This window comes from Photinus pyralis, unplaced genomic scaffold, assembly GCF_008802855.1.
Source record: "Photinus pyralis isolate 1611_PpyrPB1 unplaced genomic scaffold, Ppyr1.3 Ppyr1.4_LG4, whole genome shotgun sequence".
Lineage (NCBI taxonomy): Eukaryota > Metazoa > Arthropoda > Insecta > Coleoptera > Lampyridae > Photinus > Photinus pyralis.
In genome coordinates, this window is record NW_022170511.1 from 46,899,923 (window position 1) to 46,923,747 (window position 23,825).

Here is a 23,825-nt window from a genome sequence, read left to right on the forward strand (position 1 = left end):
TACACTTATCAACTGCTAAACTGGCATTTATAGTTAAATAGTTTTGAGTGGATCGATCGAGTGCTTTGATGGAGATACTGAAGGAAGAAACAAAAAAAGTGTCGATTATATCACATTGATAAATATGGTCTTATTCACAAACGCTGTGTATGAAAGGATTGAAGGACCATCATTTCGCTGTTTCACATTAAATTTGAAATTTGCCTTTGTAACAACCATTCAGAGTGATCTTATGAATTAGCCGTGCTCTTTCGGGAAGAGATTTACACACCAACGCTCGCAGTATTTAGCAGCAGAAGTCGAGAAGCGACTCGACTGTAATCTTGACTTACACCATACTCACGAGCAGAGCCACCGTTACTTTAATGGCAAAACGGCGGACGTTTCGCGGCACTTTCGAATCTGGGTAGCAGTCGGTGTTAAAACTGACGGTTGTTTTTATACACAAATTGGAAAGGAAATTGAATAAAAACTCATTGATATAAAATATATTACGCACACAACCACGTGATGACAGGGAAACCTTCTTCGGGACAAAAACCCTGGCATAGCGCACACAAATACACGTACTAAATTAACAAAAACAACATAAGCAAAGGAAACTCCTCAAAACATTTTAAATTGTGTAATGTGTAACAATCAAGTCACGAATTTCAAGATTCTAGGAACGTTATATTTTTTCCAAAAACATCAACGTGCACCGTTGCAGCTGGTTGTTGAACGTCGCAAGGGCGATGCACTTTCACCATACTTGTTCGCCGATCTTCCAGTTTTCGTCCTGGTAAAAATCGAACCACAGCCTTTTAACCGAAGACGCGTTCCTTTTGGATCTCTCCAGCTTATGGCACTAGCCATTAGCCATTTTGTTACCTTCAAATCTTAACGTTGATATCTGAATAAACCAGAAAACATTAATCTGAATCATCAGTTACCAAAGTGGTCATCTTCATTTGAATCATCATCACCATGAATTACTACTTCACTTCTCTGTGCTACTAATCTAAAATAATGTTGTTAGTATGCTCTACAGTGCGTTTCCACATGTGTATTTTCAATGGGATTGAAAACGCAATGGTAGGGAGGCAACCGTAGTACTGCATGCCCATTTTCTAATGCCACTTCATCAGCAGCATGCCGTTTCGAAGGTTTGTTTAAGAAATAACAAATGTTTAGTCTTGAAACTGAAAGTGTTGCTATGAATCATGCTGCATAGAATTTAATGAAACAAACCTTGCAATAATAACCAGAAATTCTACTTTTAATGCATTATTTGGAAACTCAAAATATTGTGCTTTAGACAATGGAGAATTTTGTAAGTTTTCCAGTAAGCTACTGTGATACTAACATTGTTGTCCATAATAATCAGCGATGGTTCTTCCGAATTTGGTAGGAAATGGTACCCGAACTACTTAAGAAAACTGTCCATTTTCCCCATGGTAATCTGGATCATTTGTCTTTGAAGCATTAATTAAAGATGCTTCAATAATAATATGGTCATTCATGATTCTGGCATGTAAAACCACATAAACCTCTCGCCAGGAAGGATTGCCGGTCACAGAATACTTGATCCCGGTCTACAATCTATGTTTTTCTAAAGATGTCAGCGACTTCCGTGGTATTGCTCAAATACTCACGTTTCATCCAAAAAAACACATGGGCGTTCATTGCATATTTTTTACATACGGATCTAAAAAATGCAATATTGGGTAACTCCAATAAACCTTTTCTTGGATTATCTTTTTGATACTTTCGATAAAATACTTTTGGACCAATTAAATAAGTACGTATTTCTCTTTTAGAACTTGCAAAAGAGGTTGAAACGTAAGATGTTCTAAAATACAAAAGTAAACTGCTTAAATTTTTATACAAATATTAATTTAATATAATGAGATGAACTTCCGAGCTGTTTGTGTGAAACCATGAACATCGCTAACGTGTTTTCTACTTTGCCTTGTTTTTTAAGACTGTCGAATGGTCTAAAGCTTTGCACGATTTAGAAATTTCTGTAATAGAAGTCACTGTTGGCAGGCTACCTAATATTTAAGATTTACGGAAGTTATGCTTCTATAATTGTTCGTAATGAACTAGCGGATTTGCTATGGGCTAAAATAATGAAACGGATGTACTAACCCTGGAAAACGATAGCAAACAGTCGTCAAATTTGACGTGTCGCAATGTATACGTAAATTACCACAATTTCGATCGACAGTTTTTGGTTGTATTTTTTAAATAACGCACAACGTCAAGAACCTACATTTTGTGAAATACATTGATCAGTGTAACATAAACACGTAATTCCAACATTTATTGTGGTTTTAAGTACGAGTACGTTGGCATTATAATATTCCCTAACTTTCGCGCAAACTATGGAAAATGCTACTAACAACAGTTAAAGGAGAAATGTATTTAGTTCTTCTTTTTCTGAATTAAGATTCCAGTCGCTTACCTACTCAAAGCAATACATTAAAAATGAGACGAAACCCAAAGTATAAGAGTACCCTCATGTTGGCATCTCGCATAATAAAGGCTACTTCCAAATTTGTATTTGTTTTAACTTCACATTTTTATAGGCATTTTTACAACCCTCATTTCAATGGATCAACTTATAAAATAATACAGTCTCAATGAACAAGTAATCCATAACCGAAATGCAAACGCGCGCCAAGTCCATCCTTCAACTTTACTTCCCAAGAACCAGCGACCAATTTCCATACAAATTTATGCCAATAACACTGGGGTGCGTAGAATAAAAAAAAACCACGAAAATGTATGCAGGTAAACTTCATGAAATTCAAATTCTTGTCAACTGTTTATACAGAGATTCGGTCGCGACTCGTTGAGCGTAAACCGGAAATAGCATGCAATTAAACCTAATAATAATAGTGAGAAGAGCGGGACGTAATGAACGGAGGTTTCCTATTGGTTGTGAATTTCAATTGTTCTGCTTCCGAACGCAAAATTTACAAAATAACACATATAGTTCCACAGGAACTTATCACGAGCGAGATGTGGGTGCTACGACAAATAGTAGTAGTATAATTATAGTTAGTGCTTTAGTTTTCTTTTCCAAACGGTTTTTCAAAATGTAATTCGAAGGTGAGTCTGATAGTTACCTAATTATCGTTTGAAGTCCTCAATTAAGCGAAATTATTCAATCAGCGTGATCGTTTATGGTTACACGTTTATGTACTTAAGTGTGCGCGCTAGTAAATATTTGGTATTTATTTGCTTGCGCTGGACGTCATTTACGTTAATCTACTAATATACTGTATGAATACTTATTAGAACCTGTAAACTGCCCTCGCGCAATACTGAATAGCAATGCGATTAATCACCTATACTTGAACGCTAATTTGACTTTACTGCGCCTATTGCAACCAAACACATCGCTAAGGGCAGACAGTCCCTGTAATTGAGGCTTTATTTTAGTCTTCAACCAAATTATTTACGGTTCCTCATTTTTTGGGATAAAGATCAGCCCAATATGGTTGAGTTACTGAGTCGAGGGTGCCAATTTCTGTGAACGATATGCTTTTTTTAGCAACTCAAGTGGCACTTTTTGTGTTGTACCTGTAGATTTTCCGGATGAGGCCCAAATAATGAACTGCAATAATTTAAGCTGAGTTTTTCTTTGTTTTTTGCTTCGCATTGTAGGAATTTCCATTTCTTTTAATGGTAATACGATAGTCTGAGTTATTGGAGAATTTGAGATAAAAAACAATAGCTATGATAAGCAAAGATTTAAGTTTGATATGTTGGAAATTCCATTTCATACGCTCCCCTGAACGTTTGAAGAATATGATATAAAAATCAACCCCTATACGCGATTGAGCACGAACCTAGGCACGTGGTGTGAGAAATTACAGAACAGTAGCTATATCAATTGAATTCGGTAATTTTTTACTATTTATCCCTTGCTCCTCTTAATAATCTTAATAATCCCCAGGCAGTCGGGGCTTTGAATCACCCTCCACTGTATCACATCCATAATAGATTTTTAAAAAGATGCTTGGAAAAGTTTGTTTTGAGCTATACAAATCTTTTTCCGTCAATTTTTTTTAACCGATCTCATGTTGTTCTAACATAACGAAGTAGATCTCTGAAATTTAATGGTTGGTTGCTTCTGGAAATAAACGCCTACTTACCGAAACTGCTCTGCAGACTGCAATAGTTATTTGTACTTACTAGAGAAGAAAAATACTTTCTTCTCAAGCTTTACACATATTTTTTTCTGTAACTACAGTCAAAATTGAAAAATTATCGTATAGCCCAGTCAAATGGTGATTTTTCCAAAACAAAATTGCGGAAGTTTTTTTCTCAACGGTTTTATATGTTTTCGAGAGTGCTGAATCTAAATTTTTGGTTTGCTGCCTTATAGGAGATCGGCTTCATAGCCAAAACCGCAAAAAATCGGAATTTTTTTGCACTTTTTTTAGTTGTTTGCTTATATCTTAAAAACTACACGTTTTTTGAAGATGCGCGTTCTACACAAAATTAAAGCAAATAAAATTTCCTACAAAATGCACTAGGTCATTTTCATTTTGTGTTAAGAGTCAGGAGCTGTGGAAGGTCCAGGCTGAATAATAAATTGTGACTGTTCTTCCACTGAAAAAACATTACATTGAAAAGTGTGACGCTAGAAAAAACTAAGTAAAAATATAAATAATAAAATAAGTAATGATGCAAAATCTTATATAAATTGATACCTTCTGTCTCTCCAGCCGCTTCAGGCGGTAAGACTGGAATTGGCTCATCCAGATCCAGATTCGCATTCTGCATCGTATCTATCGTCCATGTTGGAGCACGACCCTTCACACTGCTGGCACAGTTTTTTGCAAAACAGTCCTGCCCGCTTACACTCACACCGACCTAGGCAACCTCTCTTGCATTTGCAAGATATAAGCTGGAGAATCCTCTCCGGAGCCTGAGATCTAGATGTGGTAATGGGAACCAATCCATTTCTTGTCAACTTCCAACCCCGCTTTTCTGGATCCAAGTAGTTTCCTATCCACTGCTGCACCTGATGAAAAACCCTAAAGGCGTCTTGTTGGGCATACCGCAAAACAAAAGCAAGCGGTCGCCATAGGAATGAAGTGTTGGGAGTGATAGACGCGCCTTAGGTCCTCTTCTACGTTGAATTAAGTTTTTTGTTGATCACTTGTTTATTCCTCGATTTGAAAGAGGTGGTACTGGGCGCTTTTGTAAAAATTAAAAAAATCGTGTTTTTTTTAGCGAACTCCAACGCGGGTACCGCTTATCGCAAAATAAAAGCTAAATAATGTATTTTGTATGAAATTTTATTTGCTTTAATTTTGTATAGGGCGCCCATCTTCAAAAAAACGTATGTTTTTGAGATATGAGCAAAAAACTGAAAAATTCCAATTTTTTGCGTAAATTTTGTTCCGAAAACGGCAGTTTTAAACACGCATTTACTGGACTAGTATGCAATATGAAATTTGACGCATTGCAATCTAGATATGGATATGTTTCAATTTTAAAATGTCATTATTAAGATTAACGCGGCAATTTTTTTTTACTTTCCTCACTAGAGAGGAAAATCACATTTTCTTCGCCCTTTTTAGAGACGAAAGTATTTGTTTCTAAAGTAGTTTCAGAAAAATAGTATTACATATTGACAAGAAACTCAAATTAAAAGCCTCTTATACCATTCTTGAAAGGAAACCTCTGAAAAGCTATAATGACGATCAATATTCTTCACCAATTGCTCATGAATTAAAGATTTCGAAACGAGCCGTGTGAAATTTGATCAATATTTTCATGGAAATGGCAATGACTTCAACCTAAGACACCGATTAAGGGTGCGATTTTTGAGCACTTGTAACTACAAAACGTCTACGTAAAAAAAGTTTTGTTCCTACTTCCCAGCACCAGATATTGAACGCAATTTGTGAACGATTGGACTTTGAATTATAGTTGTAGAATTTTTCATCTTTTAAAACAGAGAGTTTAGGCAAATTATGAGTGTTTTGGTGGATGAAGAATTACAGGGTGCAGAAGATTTAAATAACCACGGCGTCGATATCCCCATAAATGCAAGTCCCTTCATAATTTAGAGAATTTTTTTAATCCTTCGCCTATTAAAAAATCCTTTTAATTCATATCCTTAACTTGTACCTAAATCAACGCCCTATTAGAAGCACACGCAGAATATATATCGACAAAAATAATTGGTTGATGAGCTCGTAAGTAAAAGCCATACGTCATCATCGCAGAAGATGTGGGCGAAATAAAACGGTGTGCAATGAAGTTGCCAGTGTGGTTTTTGTAAAAAAAAACGGTAGTACTAAGAAAAATTAAGTGCTTTAATTGTGAGAATTACTTTCACAAAAATCTAAAAAATCTTGTGAAAAGCCAACTATTGAAGTTAACCTCAATGTAAACTTGGTCTTGAAGAAAGCGAAGCAAGTGACTCTGCTGTCGAAGACGCATTTATTTTTGAAAACAACTTGTTGATGGAAATGAATTGCGACCTAAGGCAAAAAGAGAAATTAGTCAAAGAAAAAATAAATCTTTTTTCGCAGGATCCACGAGACTTTTGAAATGGGTGTTCAACGTATCTCTTTCTAGCATCAGGCAAAAGTGCGATAGCGTACCTTGATCGCTAACTTCAAATACATAACAAAGGCCTCCCGGATCCTTCGCGAAAAATTATATTAATTCTGTTTGCCTATTATGCGTTCTCCCTGGGATACAAGGTATAATACACAATATTTGTATTGCTTAAAATATTCATGGACCAGAGAAGGACTAAGATGATGTGGATTGGCACGTGATAAATATTAATTTACAAGAAAATTAATATCTCGAAGGAAATATAGCAGAGTTAATCCACTGTTAGCTACTGGGACAATTATACAGGTTGGAGAACAAAATGTAAAGTATATTGGTTAGGTGACATCACTTAAGTAATTTTTGTTTTACATTTAACTAAATGAACTGTAATTACCCACATTCTAAAAAATAATGACACTAGAATATAGCAGAAAAATTAAAAAAACATATTTACCAATTCGGTCGCTTCAAAGAAATAGCATGCTATAGTCAAGGCATTCACTTTTTTGAATTTCAGTCTAAGTGCGTTTTTAAAAATGTTGTCTATAATAATTCCTTATTCTTAGGTGTACTGTAATTGCAGATACACAGACAAATTAAGAGTGTAAAAGTGCACTTTTTATTTTTTTTTAAGTATATAAAAATAGGACACTCTAAAATTTCTCATGAATACTTGTTGAAGGGCGGTCCTAAACAACAGTGTAATGCATATACCGCAGACATCACTGTGAAGCGAAGAATTTATTAATCAGCGTCATTTATATGGAATAGATTCAAATAGGTCAGACAATGTACAAAACATCGGAAATACATTAAAACTACCTAAAAATTCAACTATACTAAAGAAGTTTAATGAATAATATCGATAGTTATAAGGCGAGAAGGTCTAAGAGTCGAAGCCTTAAACCACAAAAAAACCGTAATACCTAGGGAATAAATTAACGGTTCTAGTCCTTTTTTTTTGAGGGACAAATGGCCGTTTACCAAATTTTCATAGAGCTTAGCCTAAGTGTAGCTTAAAGCTCACGGCTACGAGGAGCTAGACATATGAACACCTAACTTATTACAATAAGGAAGAATTTAGGAACGTGAATATATAATTTGTTAAAGGGTAAATTAGTAATTGCTTAATTTGGACAAAATTATAGCAAGAGACACCTCTTCCTACATAATATCGTTGGATATCTATTAACTGAAATGTTATACACCAAGTCGTGTAAGTTCTTCTGGAGATTCTTTTTCTGAGTTTACGAGAAAAAGCTGAAGCTACGTCTTTCGCAGCACTTAGAGATATTGACCACTGAATCAAAATTCCCAGAAGACAAAAGCTCTCAACACTGTGCATTTATCTCTTACCATTGCGTTATCGTAACCACGGAAATAATTAAGACACAGATTGAAAGTGGTTTTAATGTCTTGCGGTTGAAGAACATAAATAGTCCATTATGCCAAAAAATTGGAGGATTAGAGTATCTTTCAGGAACCAACAAAGGTAGGAAGAAATAGGTACTCGTTGACGTTGTCCCTACTGTTGCGCTTCGGCATAAAGGTCTTCAACATAAAGATAATTGGTAAAAATGTCTCCTCACGTAGAGCCGTCGCTTATCCATGCGTAGCTGTCAGTCAATGTGACCGAAATATCCGTGCTTAATGGGGCGGCCTTCGTTTAAGTAAACGTCTAATGCAATGGCTTCGCTATTTCTATTTCCGTCGTATTTGAGTATTTCAACAAATAGTTTTCCACGAGCTTCCGTCGCGTCGCGGTTAAGGTATACTACTGCACTACTAATTATTTCCACACGAGCGATAACAGTAGTGCCTCGTCGCTTACCGCTGCAAATGCAATTATAAGTGTTAGAAGTGCAAAGTAAGTCAACTGATTTGTTATCAAATACAACAAATACGCTTTTGTTTACTATTTCAATGCTTTCCGCTTTCGTTAGTTTTTATCGTGCGTGAAATGAATGTTCACGGATTGCAGTAGTTATAAGACCGTGTTTTCAGGTAGTTGCAGTGGTCGTCCATCAGTGGAAAAAAGTATGTTATAAATTTGGTTTTCTTTTCAATTCATTTTTTACATTCACATTGCGCCTAAATTTGAACCCCGTCTTTTTTCTTTTACTCGAACATCAGTCATTTCCAAATGGAAAAATCTGCATACCAAATTCAGGCGGTTAATGTGCCGTTTTGCTGTAGTGATAACCTTGGCGAATGGGGAAAAATTTGTGGGCACTAAGACGAAGATAACAGTTTTATTATTAACATGACACATATAATTATCAGTCAATATTGATCGCATCATTAATATTAAAAAATAGAAACACTTTCTGATAACTCGAACAATTAAAAATTATTATCTTGCTAATTGAGTGCAGTGAGATAAAGTGAAATTAACAGGAACGCATTTGCAACTATATAAATTGCTGTTTTTGTTGATATTTAATTAATTTTAATGAGATTTAATGGCGACATCGTATTTGCAAAGTTTGTATTGTATTCTACCGTGGGTAAAATTAAACAAAAAATGGGTTGGACTTTAACTTTCAATAATGATGAAGACAAACATAGAGGGAGTGGTTTGGGAGAAATAGGATAGATAATACAATATACAACGCACGGTGTATCCTGTTTACGCCATAACATCTTACCCTAATAACGCTTTCTTGCTTCCCCTGATCACAATGGGTGCTTTTTCAAAGTTTTGCTATTGCGCATATGAGATGTTCTACTTACTGTGCAAAGTACTGTGCGATCAAAAAAATCTAGTCATGTTTCTTTTTCTTAGGAATGACGCCTTTTCAAAAATGAAATTTAAAGCCTCAAAATCATATGAAAGCACTTTACTGATATTAAAAGCTTTACGCAGAAAGTAAATGATTGTGAAGTCTTGGACTCATGAAACTCTGTAACGGTTTAAGTCCCTCACCAGAATATCCCACCCCACATCTAAAAGGGGTTCGTAGATTGCCTACCTATAATACGACGAGGTTAGTAGATACACTTATTATCAAAAAAGGGTTTACTTTGTCTTTGATAGAGAATAAGAACTTTTACAATTAAGTTTGAAATGCTTTAAACAAGGTATGATATTAAGATAATACACCCCTAAACATTTAAAGCGAGCAGTTGACAAAAAACCATTGTTAAGTCGCCCATGGTCTGGGATTTCTGTGGACTGTACCTGTGGGATTAATATTGTTAAGAAGACTCCAAAGTACCGCTTGTTCTTAAATTATTTGCCAATGGCGCTGAGAAGAGCTTTGATCACAAACAGATTATGATCACTTGTTGCCAAAATAAGAACGATTTTAACGAATTCTCACCCGTGTGCTTTTAGGGATGTTCCCGTTGCACAAACTTGGAGACGTTAAAAACGACTTCAATATTCTGAAGCGAGGCTTCATGTGTTTGTTGAGTTTTTTTGCAAGTAGGTGCTCTAAAGCAAAGATCATGTTTGTCTAAAGTAAGAGAGTACTAATTAAATGGCCATGATTACTTTATTAGGGAAGCAAAACAAACATTGCTGACCTTGTTATAAAAAACAGTTTAACTGAGTCCGCCTTCATTTTCTGTTTCATACTTTATATCGTCACAAACGTGAATATCCTACCCTATTTGATTTTTCTAATACGCCACAAAGAATACAGTAATAGTTTAGTGGAATTCTCACACTTTCGCTAACTGCAAACATCTTATTGTTTAAGAATGGGAGCGAGGGAAAACACGAATCAGTTGTCATAAAACGAAAAAAAAAAGTAAGAATCAGGCGCGTAACACAATTTTAATTCCACCTTAGGATATCTCAAAGCGATAAATCCTCAAACCGCAGTTCTACCCTTTTTTATGGCAGGAAACGTAATGACACCATCGACACAACAAAAATTGCCAAACTTCGCAAACGTGATGCATGTGACCAAAGTTTGCCTAAATTGATATTTCCTGTGCTGCTGTCCCTCCCGTGCACGTGGCTCTCCTCATACAAGTGCATCATCATATGGAAGTTCTTAATTCAAATGTTTCCCCTAGTTTTGTTATATGAATACGTGATTCATTTAATATACGGCGTCGACTATACAATAAATGGACCAGAATTGCTAACTCATTGTTCGGTTTCGCAAATGAAAACGAATGATTCACACTCTTTTTCGGTCAAAACGAAACCCCCCCTTCTCTTCTTACATAAAATTTGCATTAATTATACTGTTCGTTGGGAACGGATGCTGGTGTTTTATATAAATAACCTGTTTTTGTAAAATACGTGCAAAACTAAGCTTTTGATCTATCAACACCACCGATTAAGGATTTGGGTATCTTTTTTTGCTATACGATTTTAAAATTTCTGTAGATCTTGAGTTTACTTTAAAAACGATCATTTGTCTAATTAAGAAATGTCACAATGTCAATGAGAAGAAATAGACGTTGAGGGATGAAATTCGGTAGATATTGTCCATGTTAAATGGAATGGCTGACAATTCGCTTTGACTCTTGAAAACATATGGTTTTGTAAATTGTAACATGCTTTTAACTATTAATGATAAAATCGTCCTGACATCTTTCCAATGGCACCAAAGGAATGTATTTACGGCTCTAAAGTAAAATAGGGATCGTGACTTACGCTTAGAGATAAAGTTTCTGCACATTTATTAGCGAAACACATGAATTTAATGTAAATTTTTGAGTTTAAGAATTTAAGTTGCTTCAACATATCGTTTACGTGGTAGTTCGAGTAAATTGAAATACGCTATAATTGCAGCAACCTGGCGGCATCTTATGTGGCAAATCAAATGTGATTCGTTTTATGTTTTGAGTTATTCTTTGAAAAATGAATGCAGCTTACTCACATATTCCTTGTGCATTGTCTATAGATGCCTCTCCAATTCGTTAGGTTTCACGCCATAAGCAGCCGATATCGAATTAGACGCGTCCAAGCATTTTTTTCTTAATTTCCCAGAAACTGAGTAGAGGGTGAAAATTGCAGTATGGATACCGTGTGCGTAGGGTGTATCAGAATCGGTGGTAAGTAATGGATTGTATAGAAGTAATAAAAGAAAAACAATAACACTTTTTTCCCCAATCATTTGTGTGTTCCGCATTCCTTCGTTAGTCTCTTTCTGAGAAAGTATAAGTCACAGAAGAATAGAATTAACGGCTTTTTTGAAATTTTCAAAATTTCTACTTCAAGAAGATGTCGCACCCCTACAGCCTGTTTAATATGAAAAATATTCATTAAATGGAAAATGTACTTTATGCGCAAAATTGCCAAAATTTGTTACATATAGATTTTTAAAGGTTGTGAAAATCCTTTGATGAAATTTACCCAACTGTAATAGCGCATGTGCCCTTTTTTCCCCTCCAAACACGTCGTATCTTCTATGCTATGGTTTCGGAGATACCCATGATAGACATCCTTATCTTGGAGACAGTGTTATAGTGCAATAGTCTGGTAAATTACCAAAAAATGGCATATTATTACATTCGCAATCTATTTCTATTAGCCACAAAGCGACGAAATCATATCTCGGTGAAGAGATTACAAGTGTGCATGTTTATAATATTTCTGTGATGTAAACGACCTGTTAATTGCACGTCATAAATTTGTATGTAATTATAACTGTAGACGTACAATTAGCTCAATTTGCTTTTTTCTATTCCTGAAAATAATGAAATGAATTAATAGTGTCGTTAATTTAATAAAATAGTGATCATTATAGTTATCTGGTGACAAAGAACGTCCATATTATCTAAAATATATAGATTCTAGGAGAATAAATAAAGCCACCATATTGGGATTTTATTTATTTATTTATTGTCCCTCTTGTTCTAGGCCCTCACCGCTTACGCCCAATTACTTTCGAGAGAAAAATAATTTCACTTAAAAATTGCATCCTATATAGTTTCGGTTCAACACGATTTACCTCACACTTTACTTGGACTACACCAAAATATTGAAAATATGAGAAAGTATACCGTAGTTACATATAAAATAACTAACATTATCTACTACAAGTTAGCACCAAATATTTTCACACCCCCGGCACAATTAATTACCTAGCAGTAGCCATCAGTAGGTATTGTATTGTTTATACCATATCTTAAAAAGAGTGTACCTAACTATTGGCTCTTACGGCATGTGAAAACATCAGCGACATCGGAAGTGAATAACAGTTGGGGGGGGGGCAAAAGTCAGCGACCATGGAGTCTGAATGGTCCCTCCATGCAAAATTGTGTACTAATTAATGCAAAGCAGTGGGTTTTTTAAGTGGCCCTGAAACCTGTTTATTTAATAAGTCAAATAATGTATTTTTGAAAGAAAAGTTTTGAAAAAAATGTAAAAAAGTGTCGGAGTCTAGTTATATGCAACTGAGCAACTCAGAGATACTTGACTCGATTGAAAAAACCATAGCCATAGATCATTAATATTTTATTTAAAAAATATTGAAGAACTAGAACATACAAAAGTTACAAAAATTTTGTTCCTATTTATTGCACTATTGGGCATTGTAAAGAAAAGCAAGTATAAAAAATTAAATAGATCCAAAAATGTTCCGCCTTTCCGCAGTTTTGCTGACAAATTCTTTCAATATATCCTCTACTTCTACACTTTTTGTAATTTCTGCATGCACATGCAGTAGAAGATGTGTTAGTCGCTTTTGAGTGATTTATTTACTCATTCTTAGAGGGGCGCGGCCCCCCTTGTGTAAAAACTGAGGGGGCGACTCGCCCCCTCTGACCCATACTTTCCGACGTCCCGCTGGATAACATGAAAGAATATTTTATTCCACTATGCATCGCGCAAGTGAATATTATTATTATTGATTCGGCGTCTGTAAAGAAGGTGGAAGTTAAGAATCATGTCGGCTCCCGAGATTTGGATGCAGGAGCTAATGGTGTAGGTACCGTAATACTATTTCCGAAAATTTTATGGACACAATCCAATATGCATCGAGCACAGTTCAGTGCCATTATTTGCTTACTCCATATTTGTAAAAAAACGTGGAGGCTGGGAGTCGAGTTGGCCCCCGAACTTTGGGTACGGGAACTAGCGTGTACTATACCTTAAAAAATACCGGAGGGCTGTAAGTCAAATTGGTCCCTGCGTTTCAATTCAAGGAAAACTGATTTTATAGGGTAGCACAAATTAAAATTGAATCAGCGCAATTTAACACACAACTAGCACTATTAAAAAATTTTCATTACACATTGTTTTAATTGGGAGGGAAGACTAACTTGGTGGAACTAAAAGTACAAACCAACATTCATTCACTCCACTCGCATTTAATGTTTTATCGACCATTTTCCGGCATTTATTGACGGTTTTGGCCACAGCAAGTTGAATTGTACAGTGTTAATATTAACGTGGACAAAACCGATTGCTTGTACCCTTGGACGTGTATCATTGAAAAATTTCGCGTCTCTTATTCCGAAAAGTTGTTCTCAATAAAACTTTGGATTTTGAAGCGGGTTGTCTGTTATATTACAGCAAAATGAACTACTGAAGATATTGTTACCTAAGTATTTCCAAAGTGCAAGTCGAAAAACTAACTAAGTGTTACAATTTGGAACAAAGGAAGTACCTATGCTTTAAGATTCAGTGTTTTTTAGTTGCGCTTACATTAACGATAAAAATAGTTAAGGATCTCTTTTATACTATAGGAATTCTAAGCGCTTTATTGGCATTTCTATTAATAATGTTCTATTAATCTCAATCAGAATTTCAATGGCACCTTTCTTGCAATAATAATGTCCATAATAACATAACGATTTATGTCAAATCTGACATATCCTATTTAGTTTTCTCTATACAAGTTTTTATGCCTTTGGTGAATATACAAGACTATTTTTAAATTATACCTACCCTATAACTGATCTAAAAATAAAGTTACATTTTATTTACAGAAACCCAACACCGCCTCTAGGGGAATTCGATGGCTAATAATGGATCACACGAGAATAGAAACAGAACGCGCGTTCGACGAAGACTTTTTCAGGACGAAGTAAACCATCATCAAGTCGAAATCATGTGCAACCGACCGCTGAAATGCGCGATGGCGGTCGCTCGCGAGAAGTGGAATTTCGATTTTGAAAATTGCACACCGCTGGAAGGCGATTGGGTTTGGACAAAGGTCGCTAATGAGAGTAACAACAATAATGCGAGCGAGGAGAATCTTAATCACGCCACGGTAATTGAAGATAACAGGCACAATGAAATATAATTTTCTTGAATTATACTGCATATTCTACAATAAACCCAATTAAAATCAATAAGCGAGATGAGGTTGCCAATTTAATTAGTCAATGATTTTTTAACTTTATTAACTTATTACTCTTTGTAGTCGATTCACCGACAGGTATAAAAAAATTCTGATACGTTCCTAAAAATTTATAATACCTATTATATTGTGATGTAGCTAAATTATGACTTCGTGAACTAATTACCGTTTAAGTTTTATAGTCTTATAAGTGTGCAATGTATGTAAAATCAATTTTATTTATTAATTGTTTAGCAGATTTTAATTTGCTTATAGGTAAGTTAGGTAACATTACTTTAAGTAATATTGATGTATTTCAATATAAAACGGCTAAAATCCAAAGGAATGTACATAAACTAAAGTAGGTTTGTTTAATATTGTATTAGAGATTATTTAATAATAATGCATTTCGACTTTATTTTTATCCTACACCTACCCTTCATGAGTGAGCAACCTAATCTTAGCAGCTGCATTGGCGGATGTGCCTCCTGCTAAAACTAATTTAGTTAGCTACATTTGTTAATGATAACCAAGACCAAAATTTATGTTGCTCTGAGCTTAACAGTAAAATCTTCCGTAAAATTAGGAAACAAACATTTCCTTAATCGCCGCCTATAGGCAATTTACTACACATTAGAATTTGATTTATTTTAAAACTTTGCACATTGCCTTTTCAAAATGCAGAAATTAACTGCATTAGAGTCTAAAACACCAAATTTGATGAATTTGAAAATTCGCTCATGGATCTATTATCTATTTTAAAGCGCTGGCAATAAAACTTGGTTTTCATATAGTTAGAAGCGGGTTTTGTTGAAATCCCTTACAATCATAATTATGCATTGAATACCGTCATTTATACAGATTAGTTCCCGCAAGAACCCTACAAAAATACATCAGCATAACGATTATGCTTAAAAATCTCAAATTTTCCTAGTTATGTAGACGAAGACTTCGATGCTAAAAAGTTTTAAAAGTTTCTGTAAAGCACAATATTATTGCCATTTTTTACGAGGTGAAATAAATACGTAATTTGCAATGTAACAGCACTCTTCGCATAAATTTAGTCATAAAATTCCAACAAAGGAAGACGTTTGTGGTCCAGAACACCGACAAATATTCGAAGATTATAGGTTGCTTGCACTTTCGTGACTCATCCCAAAAACAGACGTATCAGTTCAAAAGCAGTTCAGGTCACTACTTAATGTGTTTAAGCTGATAAATCGTAAAAGAATGTTTATGGTCAATTCTTTCATAAGGCGAGGAAGTTAGTCTGGTAACCCCTATGCATTTCTGTGTGAGTCATTGCTTTCGAATTTCATATGGCATTTAAAGTATCTATTTAGTGCATTCCAAAAAATTAAAAGTAAAACAAGAACTGTCGAGTGTTTTCTTATATGTGATGTTCTTGGGAGGCATTGGTAATAATCATTAAAATTAAACATTAAATAGACACGAACAGCATCAGGCGGAGTAAGCTTGAAATGGAGGTTTATATTGTATAATGTAGTATAGCCTCTCTTTGTAATTATTTAAATCATAACCTGGTAGAAAATATTTAGTGGAAAGAAAACCTACAATTTTTCTCTGCTTAAGTAGAAAGTTTAATTGCTCCCTATTTGCGATACAAGTTGTTTCGTCTTTTACTTTAGAAACCGACTTAGTTTTGAAGATCCCTGGATTGGCATGTTGTTTCAGCCATTTGGTTCCCTAAACCCCACCTTAATCAATTTAGCAATCTGATTTTCCTTCTGGAACCGCTCCTATCAATAAAAGCTTTCGATGTATCTTTGAAATGGTTCGGATAGTTTTGAAAATATGGGGCAGAACCCCATTATACCGAATACTGTTTTAAACAAGTTCCGTTAAAATCTCGCCAATTGTTCTACAATAAGATTTCCCAACATTAACATAGTTTACAATACTTATACAGTTTCGAGCAAGACCAAAATCTCGTGAAGTATTTTAATATTATCATGGATCTCTATTTTAAACCTACTATGTAAAGGGCTAGGTGGCCACTGACTGTGATCGCCGTTTTAAATCATTTTAAACAACTTCTGTACGTCTGTATGTATGTACGTACGTTGGAAATTTTCCGAGAAAGCGGCTCGGGTGGATTTTGTTCAAATTTTGGCAGTGTACATTAGGCTAAGGGTATAGACTGTGTAAAAACTTATTTTTTTTTAGTAATCTTTGGTTTGAGCTAGGAAGTGCTCTGCTGGGAATTTCCATGTGCTGTGGCTTATTTGTTATCTTCTTCTGTTTTGTTTCCATACAATTCCAACTCTTTTTTCTTTTAAATTGCAAATTGAACAATATCAAATCTGTACCTTTGGTCGTGGAAACTAGATCAAGGATCAGTGAGGGGAAATGAAATTTCCGCCCGGTAGTGATGTAAAATTTACTGGTTTGTGAGCTTTTTTTTACTTTTTTCATTACAATTGTATACCTTTTTTTAGTTGATATTTAAATCTGTACGAATGATCGGAAAATCAGACAGGATATGCAACAGGAAAGCTACTTCCTTCCGGTGTACATTTTTCTTTTATTCTTTTAATTATTTTATTTATTTATTTATTTATTTATTTATTTATTATTTATTTATTTATTTATTTATTTATTTATTTATTTATTTATTTATTTATTTATTTATTTAACCAGAAACCATACAGAATAAAAATTCCAATTACATGGCACTGGGGCTCTGAACAAATATTAGGACTTAAGATCTAATTTTATTTATTATTGAATTTAGGGGATCGTGAAAAAAGTCGATATCATTAACTGAGGACAACTTATTTAAAGTGATCAAGATCTTAATAAGTGGGGAAGTTGTGTTGTTAACTGCAAAAATAGTATTATTTTGCCTTAGCTTAACAAATGGTACCTTAAGCTTAATTTCTTGAAGTAATTCGGAAGAGTATAACAAATTGTGTAAAATTTTGAAGACAAAAATTGTGGAGGCAATGTACCGTCGGGTTTCTAACCTCGTTATATCTAAGCCGAAAGTACTATTTAAGTAATTAAGCTGGGTACCGTAAGAGATCAAATGTGGATAATTTTGGGTTGACCTAAAAAACATTACTCGGATGAACTTTTTCTGCACTTTTTCGATCATGTCTGAGTATTTGAGAGTTTGAGGAGACCAGATACATGCAGCATACTCAAGCTTGGATCTAATAAACGCATTATATAAGGTTAGCATTGTCTGTATATTCGTGAAATTGAGTGTATTTCTGATAACGAAACCAAGAAGTTTGTAACACTCATTTGTTAGGTATTCAATGTGTAAGTTGAAGTTAAGGTTGGTATTGAAAAACACGCCCAGGTCCTTAACGGAGGTGACTCGTAGTAAGACCTTTCCATTCATCTTATAGTCAAAAAGTAAGGGATTTTTCGATCTAGTAAAAGTAAGGACTTTACACTTATTGATATTTAGTTTTAGTTTATTTTTGATACACCACTTAATTACTGAGTTAATGTCCTCTTGAATATTTAAACAGTCACTTGGGGATTGGACTTTATTAAAAAGTTTTAGGTCGTCCGCAAATAGTAGTGCTTTCGAGTTTTTTATCACTCGCGGTAAATCATTTATGTATAAGAGAAACAGAAAAGGACCAAGAAGTGTTCCCTGGGGAACGCCTGATGAGGGATAAAATTCGGCTGAATTCACACCATTGAATTTCACTCTTGTTTTACGGAGAGATAAATATGATTTCAGGAATTTGACGGTCGGATTACTTACGCAATTTAAAACAAGTTTACGGAGCAAGACTTGATGGGATACTGTGTCAAATGCCTTCGCAAAATCTGTATAAACACAGTCTACCTGGGCTCTCTCATCCAAGGCTGCTGCTGAGAAATGCGTAAACTGCATTAAATTTGTAATCGTTGATCTGTTCCGCGTGAAACCGTGCTGTTGATCTGCAATTATACTGCTGAGATGGGAATAAAGTCTAGTATAGATCACTCTTTCGAAAATTTTCGCTATTGCTGGTATAATTGCAATTGGGCGATAATTCTCAACTAATTTTCGGCTTCCACTTTTGTGAATTGGTGTTATTCTGGTGCATTTCCAAGCTTCAGGGAATGTACATGTTTGCAAAGCTAAATTAAATAGATGTAGTAAGGGGATTACCAATAAAGATGCACATCCTTTCACGATGTAGGGTGGGATTCCATCTTCGCCCATAGCCGACCTCGGTTTCAATTTTTTAATTGCTTCCAGTATCTCGGATTCATGTAACTGAGTCAAGTGCAATTTGGATTCCACGTCATCTTCCGGGTCATCGTTCCTCTCCATAGTGTAGACTGACTCGAAGAAGGATGCAAAGGCGTCCGCAATGCTTCTGGCGTCCGTTAACGAGGTGTCTTTGTACTCAAAAACTCCAGGTAGTTCTTCCTCAACGACTTGATGTAGTTCCAGAATTTATTGGAATTCTTCCGCAGATCCATTTCAATTTGATTAATGTACCTCTTATGAGCAATGTGGATCATTCTTTTGAGTTCTTTTCTGGCTTCAATGAAGTCTTCCGATTGGCCCTGTAACCGAAACTTATTTTTCTGTTTGATTTTCTTAATAATGTCTATATTAAACCAGCTAGGATACTTATTGGCACTCCTAATTGTAACTTTGGGGACACATTCATCGAAAATGTTCATTACCGTTTGATTAAAGCTAGTTACTGCATCATCTACCGATTTGAAATTCTTCAGGATAAGAGACTCCTTCCAATTAATATCGCGAAAAAGGCCGTACATTTGAAGAAAATCTGCTTTTTTGAAATTGAAGTTGGTTAATTTGGTAATTCGCTTAGCTGGTCTATGGACTTTGTAGACTATTTCTAGTGCAGGATGAAGTGGATTAATTTTATCCAGTGAGTCGACAGCAGATTTAATTTCCGCGTTTAAGTTAGTTAAAATTAGGTCAAGGGTTCTATTATTGCAGTTTTTAAGTTTAACCGTATTAATGAGTTTTAAGTTGTACATCGAAGCTATATTTTTAATTACTTTGCATTTAGCACTCGCGTTTTCGAAATTATACGTGGCGTCAACAATTTGTGGTAGGTTAAAATCGCCTGCTATTAACACTTCCGATGAATGCAACATGTTTTCAATTGTTTCTAAACTTTTGGTAAAACTCACGTACTTATCAATACCAGATTTCGGTTGAAAGTAGACAACACCAATAATGTATGAAGTATTATTAATTTTAAGTTTGACCCATATTTCATTTAGATCACTTTGAAATTCCAATTTTTCAGCATTCAAATCGGTCTTGACTGCGATTAAAACTCCGCCTCCCATGGTGCACTTCATTTCTTCGTAATTACGGTCATTGCGAAAGACCGCATATTGATTGTTTAAATACTCAGCGTCATGAAAATTTTCCGTTAACCAGGTCTCAGTCAGTAGAATAATGTCGTAATTTGTAATTGCCAATTTATTTTTGAAAGATTGCGCTTTCGTTCGCATTCCACTTACGTTCTGATAATAGATTGAGAGCGTTGATCCGTACCTATTTCCTTGGTTGATTAGTGTTGGGGATGGCCTAAAAAATCAATTCTGCTTCTTTCTTGATCGAGTCGTTTTTTGTAGACTGGGCAATCAACACTCCAGGCCGGGTGCTGTACATCCAGTTTCATTTTTAGTTTCTCAACGGCGTTGGCACAGTTACTGCATTTAATTTCCGCGTCCGAAGCTTTACAGCTCGCTAGGTCATGGTCTCCCGCACATTTGGGGCAGGTAGTAGTTTTGCTACAGTCAGTTGCCTTATGTCCGAACCCATTGCATTTGTAGCATCTTCTAGTTGTCACAGCATCATAAATTCTGCAACGGTCCCATCCTATGTTAAGCTTTTGTTCACTTAGAATTTTCCGGTAACTATTACCGTCAACCTCAGCGTAAGCCAAATACCTGTTAGGATTTCTTTTATCTTCCGTTATGTGTACGACGTTTATGTACGCGGCTTCGTCGAGGAATTGATTCTGCGCGAGAATCATTTCCTTCATTTCGGTACTCCCGATCTTGTCATTGAGGCCTACGATTTTAATCTTCGGCATCTTCTGTTTTGGTAAGGAAAGAATGTAGTCGGATCCCAGTTTCCTTTCGGCTTCCTCCTTAAGTTTGGCTGCAGCTTCTTTATTTTTACATTCAACAACAATGGTTCCTCTACGTAGAGTTTTCATTCCGGTAACTTCTCGGGTAATTGGATCGATATTTTCTTTGAGGGTGGTGAAGGTTTGCTTGGACGGTTGGTTCGCGTCCTTGGGCTTAACGATGATAACTGGGTCGTAGGTTTTCTGTTTCAACTTGTCCGCATACGTAAGCTTCACTTCAGATTGAGTTTGGAGAACTTGCGCTAGATCCTTGCTGATGCTGACATTTTGGGTATTTACCTGGTCTAAAGTATCTTTTAATAACTTCTCGTGGTTCATCAGTTTCTCGTGCTGACTTTCCATAACTCTATCCCAGTTCATCGTTACTTTGTTAATGTTAGTCAACATATTCCTGAGGCTGTGTGATTCGTGGATAGCGCAGAGGTCACAGAACCAATTAAAGTTCTTTTTTGAGTTAATAAATTTAACTTCATCGTCACTGACTTTAACGCACTTCGTGTGAAAGTAAGTTTGGCACCAACTAGAACAAAGAATAACTTTATCTGTACGATTAAGATCCACCCGACAAACACCACAGATAGCAGTTGGCATTGCGGCGGCAGTTAATCTTCTATTCGATAGCCAATGTAGGTAGGGTGTTTCGGCCTTATTATTGTATGAGAAACATTCGCTACAAGGACATTCCGTTTACGAGGTATCGTAGTATGCATGTATTTATGTCAAATTAACGGTTTTATATCTTTGACAATTTTTCGCAATTTTAAAACTCATTGATGTTTATTAATAGTTATTAAGGTATCAAGTGCGTTATGAACTACATACCGCCCCAGGTCAACACGCCCGCCTGCCAGCCAGCCAGCCAGCCAGCCAAAGTGAGATTAAAAGCTACTTTTTACAAATAAATTTGCAAAAATGCGCTCAAAAGTAGCTTTTAATCTCACTTTGGCTGGCTGGCTGCAAATGTGGGCGCGTAGAAGAACTCTTGTAGAAAGGCAACGGGTGTACATGTATCTACAAGGCCGTGAAATTTGTCAACCTTAGGGACATGGCTACATGATGTGGGGTTGGCGACATCTGGGCGTCATCCTCGAGCGTAGTATACTAACGTGAAGGTTTTTCACTTTTTTCCTATCTTCTACTACAGTTTTGGTCCGATTCTTTTCAAATTGGTGTCGTCGGAAAGATGTTGTAAACGCGCACAACTCCTGCGTTGGGCAATTTTGTTTTTTGTCCTAGGGGCGAAATTAACGACCTTTTGCGAGGCGCGCGCGCGCGTCTTCGAGAAGTAGTCAACTTCGAGCGCCTTTTACCTTCCGTTGCGAACTCACGCGGTTTAACGTTTCGTAAATCTCGAATCGCTGTCTCTCTTTCTCGTGTCGCCAATAGAAGCGAATTGCGGGTGAACGGGACGTCGGAAGTGGCTACCGTCAAATGGAATGTGGTAGCCCCCGACCCGATTTTAACTTTAAAAGCGAATTGCGGGTGCACGCGGAAAGTGGGAAACGGTTAGTGAATGTAGTAGCCTTCGACAAGATCTGTTATTGATGGTTGAGTCGAAAGTGGCTAATAGAATACTGATCTGCCACACAAAAATGCGCTGAAGTCCCTTCTATCTCACACGAGGACTTTGATAATTTTTTATAATGTGAAGGGTAAAGAAAAGCTGATTTTTACTCCCAATGTCTACATATACGTTAAGTCCAAAGTGGTAAAGAACCCTGTATACAATGACAAGGATTTTTCATCTGCATGGCATATACGCCGCCAGACGAATTTAGGCAGGGAATGAATATTACTATTTCTAATCGCTATTACCTAGAGGTAATGTTTTCAATTCCTATTGAATGAATTAGAAAAAGTAGGGTATTTTTTCAACAAAAGCTTTTGATACAGGATGTGTCATGTAACAAATTGTCAAAAAAAATCGTCAAATCAATTTCCGATAAATAATTTTGATACGGGAAATGTAGCATGATATCTTTTAATGAAATTTTTATAAACTTTGCTAAATGACCGACGACTAGCTCTTGTGATTACGGTTATTTACAAGAAAATTTCTCCTTTAATTAGCCTCAAAAATTTAGTTTCCTGCTTGCTTGCAAAATTTTATAAAATGTTTATTAGGAAATCCCAACTAATTATATTAAAATGGTGACCGCGGTCTTTGTGAACTAACCTCAATTTAAATTTGAATTAAATAATAATAAAAAGCACTAGATTTTGTTAAAAAAAATTACCTTACACATAATCGGAATCGACCCATGAATGTTCTCTTAACAACTTTGATAACTCGATTTTAAATGAAACTATTTTTTCATCAAATCTAATTTGGGTTCAGAACCGTAACACACGCAATAATAAACTGTTTTTAATTTTTTCTAGAGGTTTCTACAGACTGAGGTCATCATGCTGCATTTCCCGTATCAAAATTATTTATCAGAAATTGATTTGACGATTTTTTTTGACAATTTGTTACATGACACATCCTGTATCAAAAGCTTTTGTTGAAAAAATACCCTACTTTTTCTAATTCATTCAATAGGAATTGAAAACATTACCTCTAGGTAATAGCGATTAGAAATAGTAATATTCATTCACTGCCTAAATTCGTCTGGCGGCGTATATGCCATGCAGATGAAAAACCCTTGTCATTGTATACAGGGTTGTTTACAACTTTGGACTTAACGTATATGTAGACATTGGGAGTAAACTCAGCTTTTCTTTACCCTTCACATTATAAAAAAGTAGGTTTGAGTTTTATAATACACTTTTGATAATTTTTACGAAAATGTGGTAGAACTATGCAACAGGATATAAAACTTTGTTTATGCTTTTTATACGCCTCCTCCGAGAATAAAGCTTACTTTTCGTTTGTTATACGTAT

The 23,825-nt window shown here is 35.5% G+C and overlaps 1 protein-coding gene across 1 annotated transcript; it reads right to left on the bottom strand.

Moving 5' to 3' along the window:
* Window positions 1-20,356: 20,356 nt before the first annotated feature.
* LOC116169195 lies at window positions 20,357-21,301 on the bottom strand. The gene has a single exon (XM_031485225.1). The coding sequence runs from the start codon at window positions 21,299-21,301 to the stop codon at window positions 20,357-20,359; it is 945 nt and encodes a 314-aa protein (XP_031341085.1).
* Window positions 21,302-23,825: the final 2,524 nt, after the last annotated feature.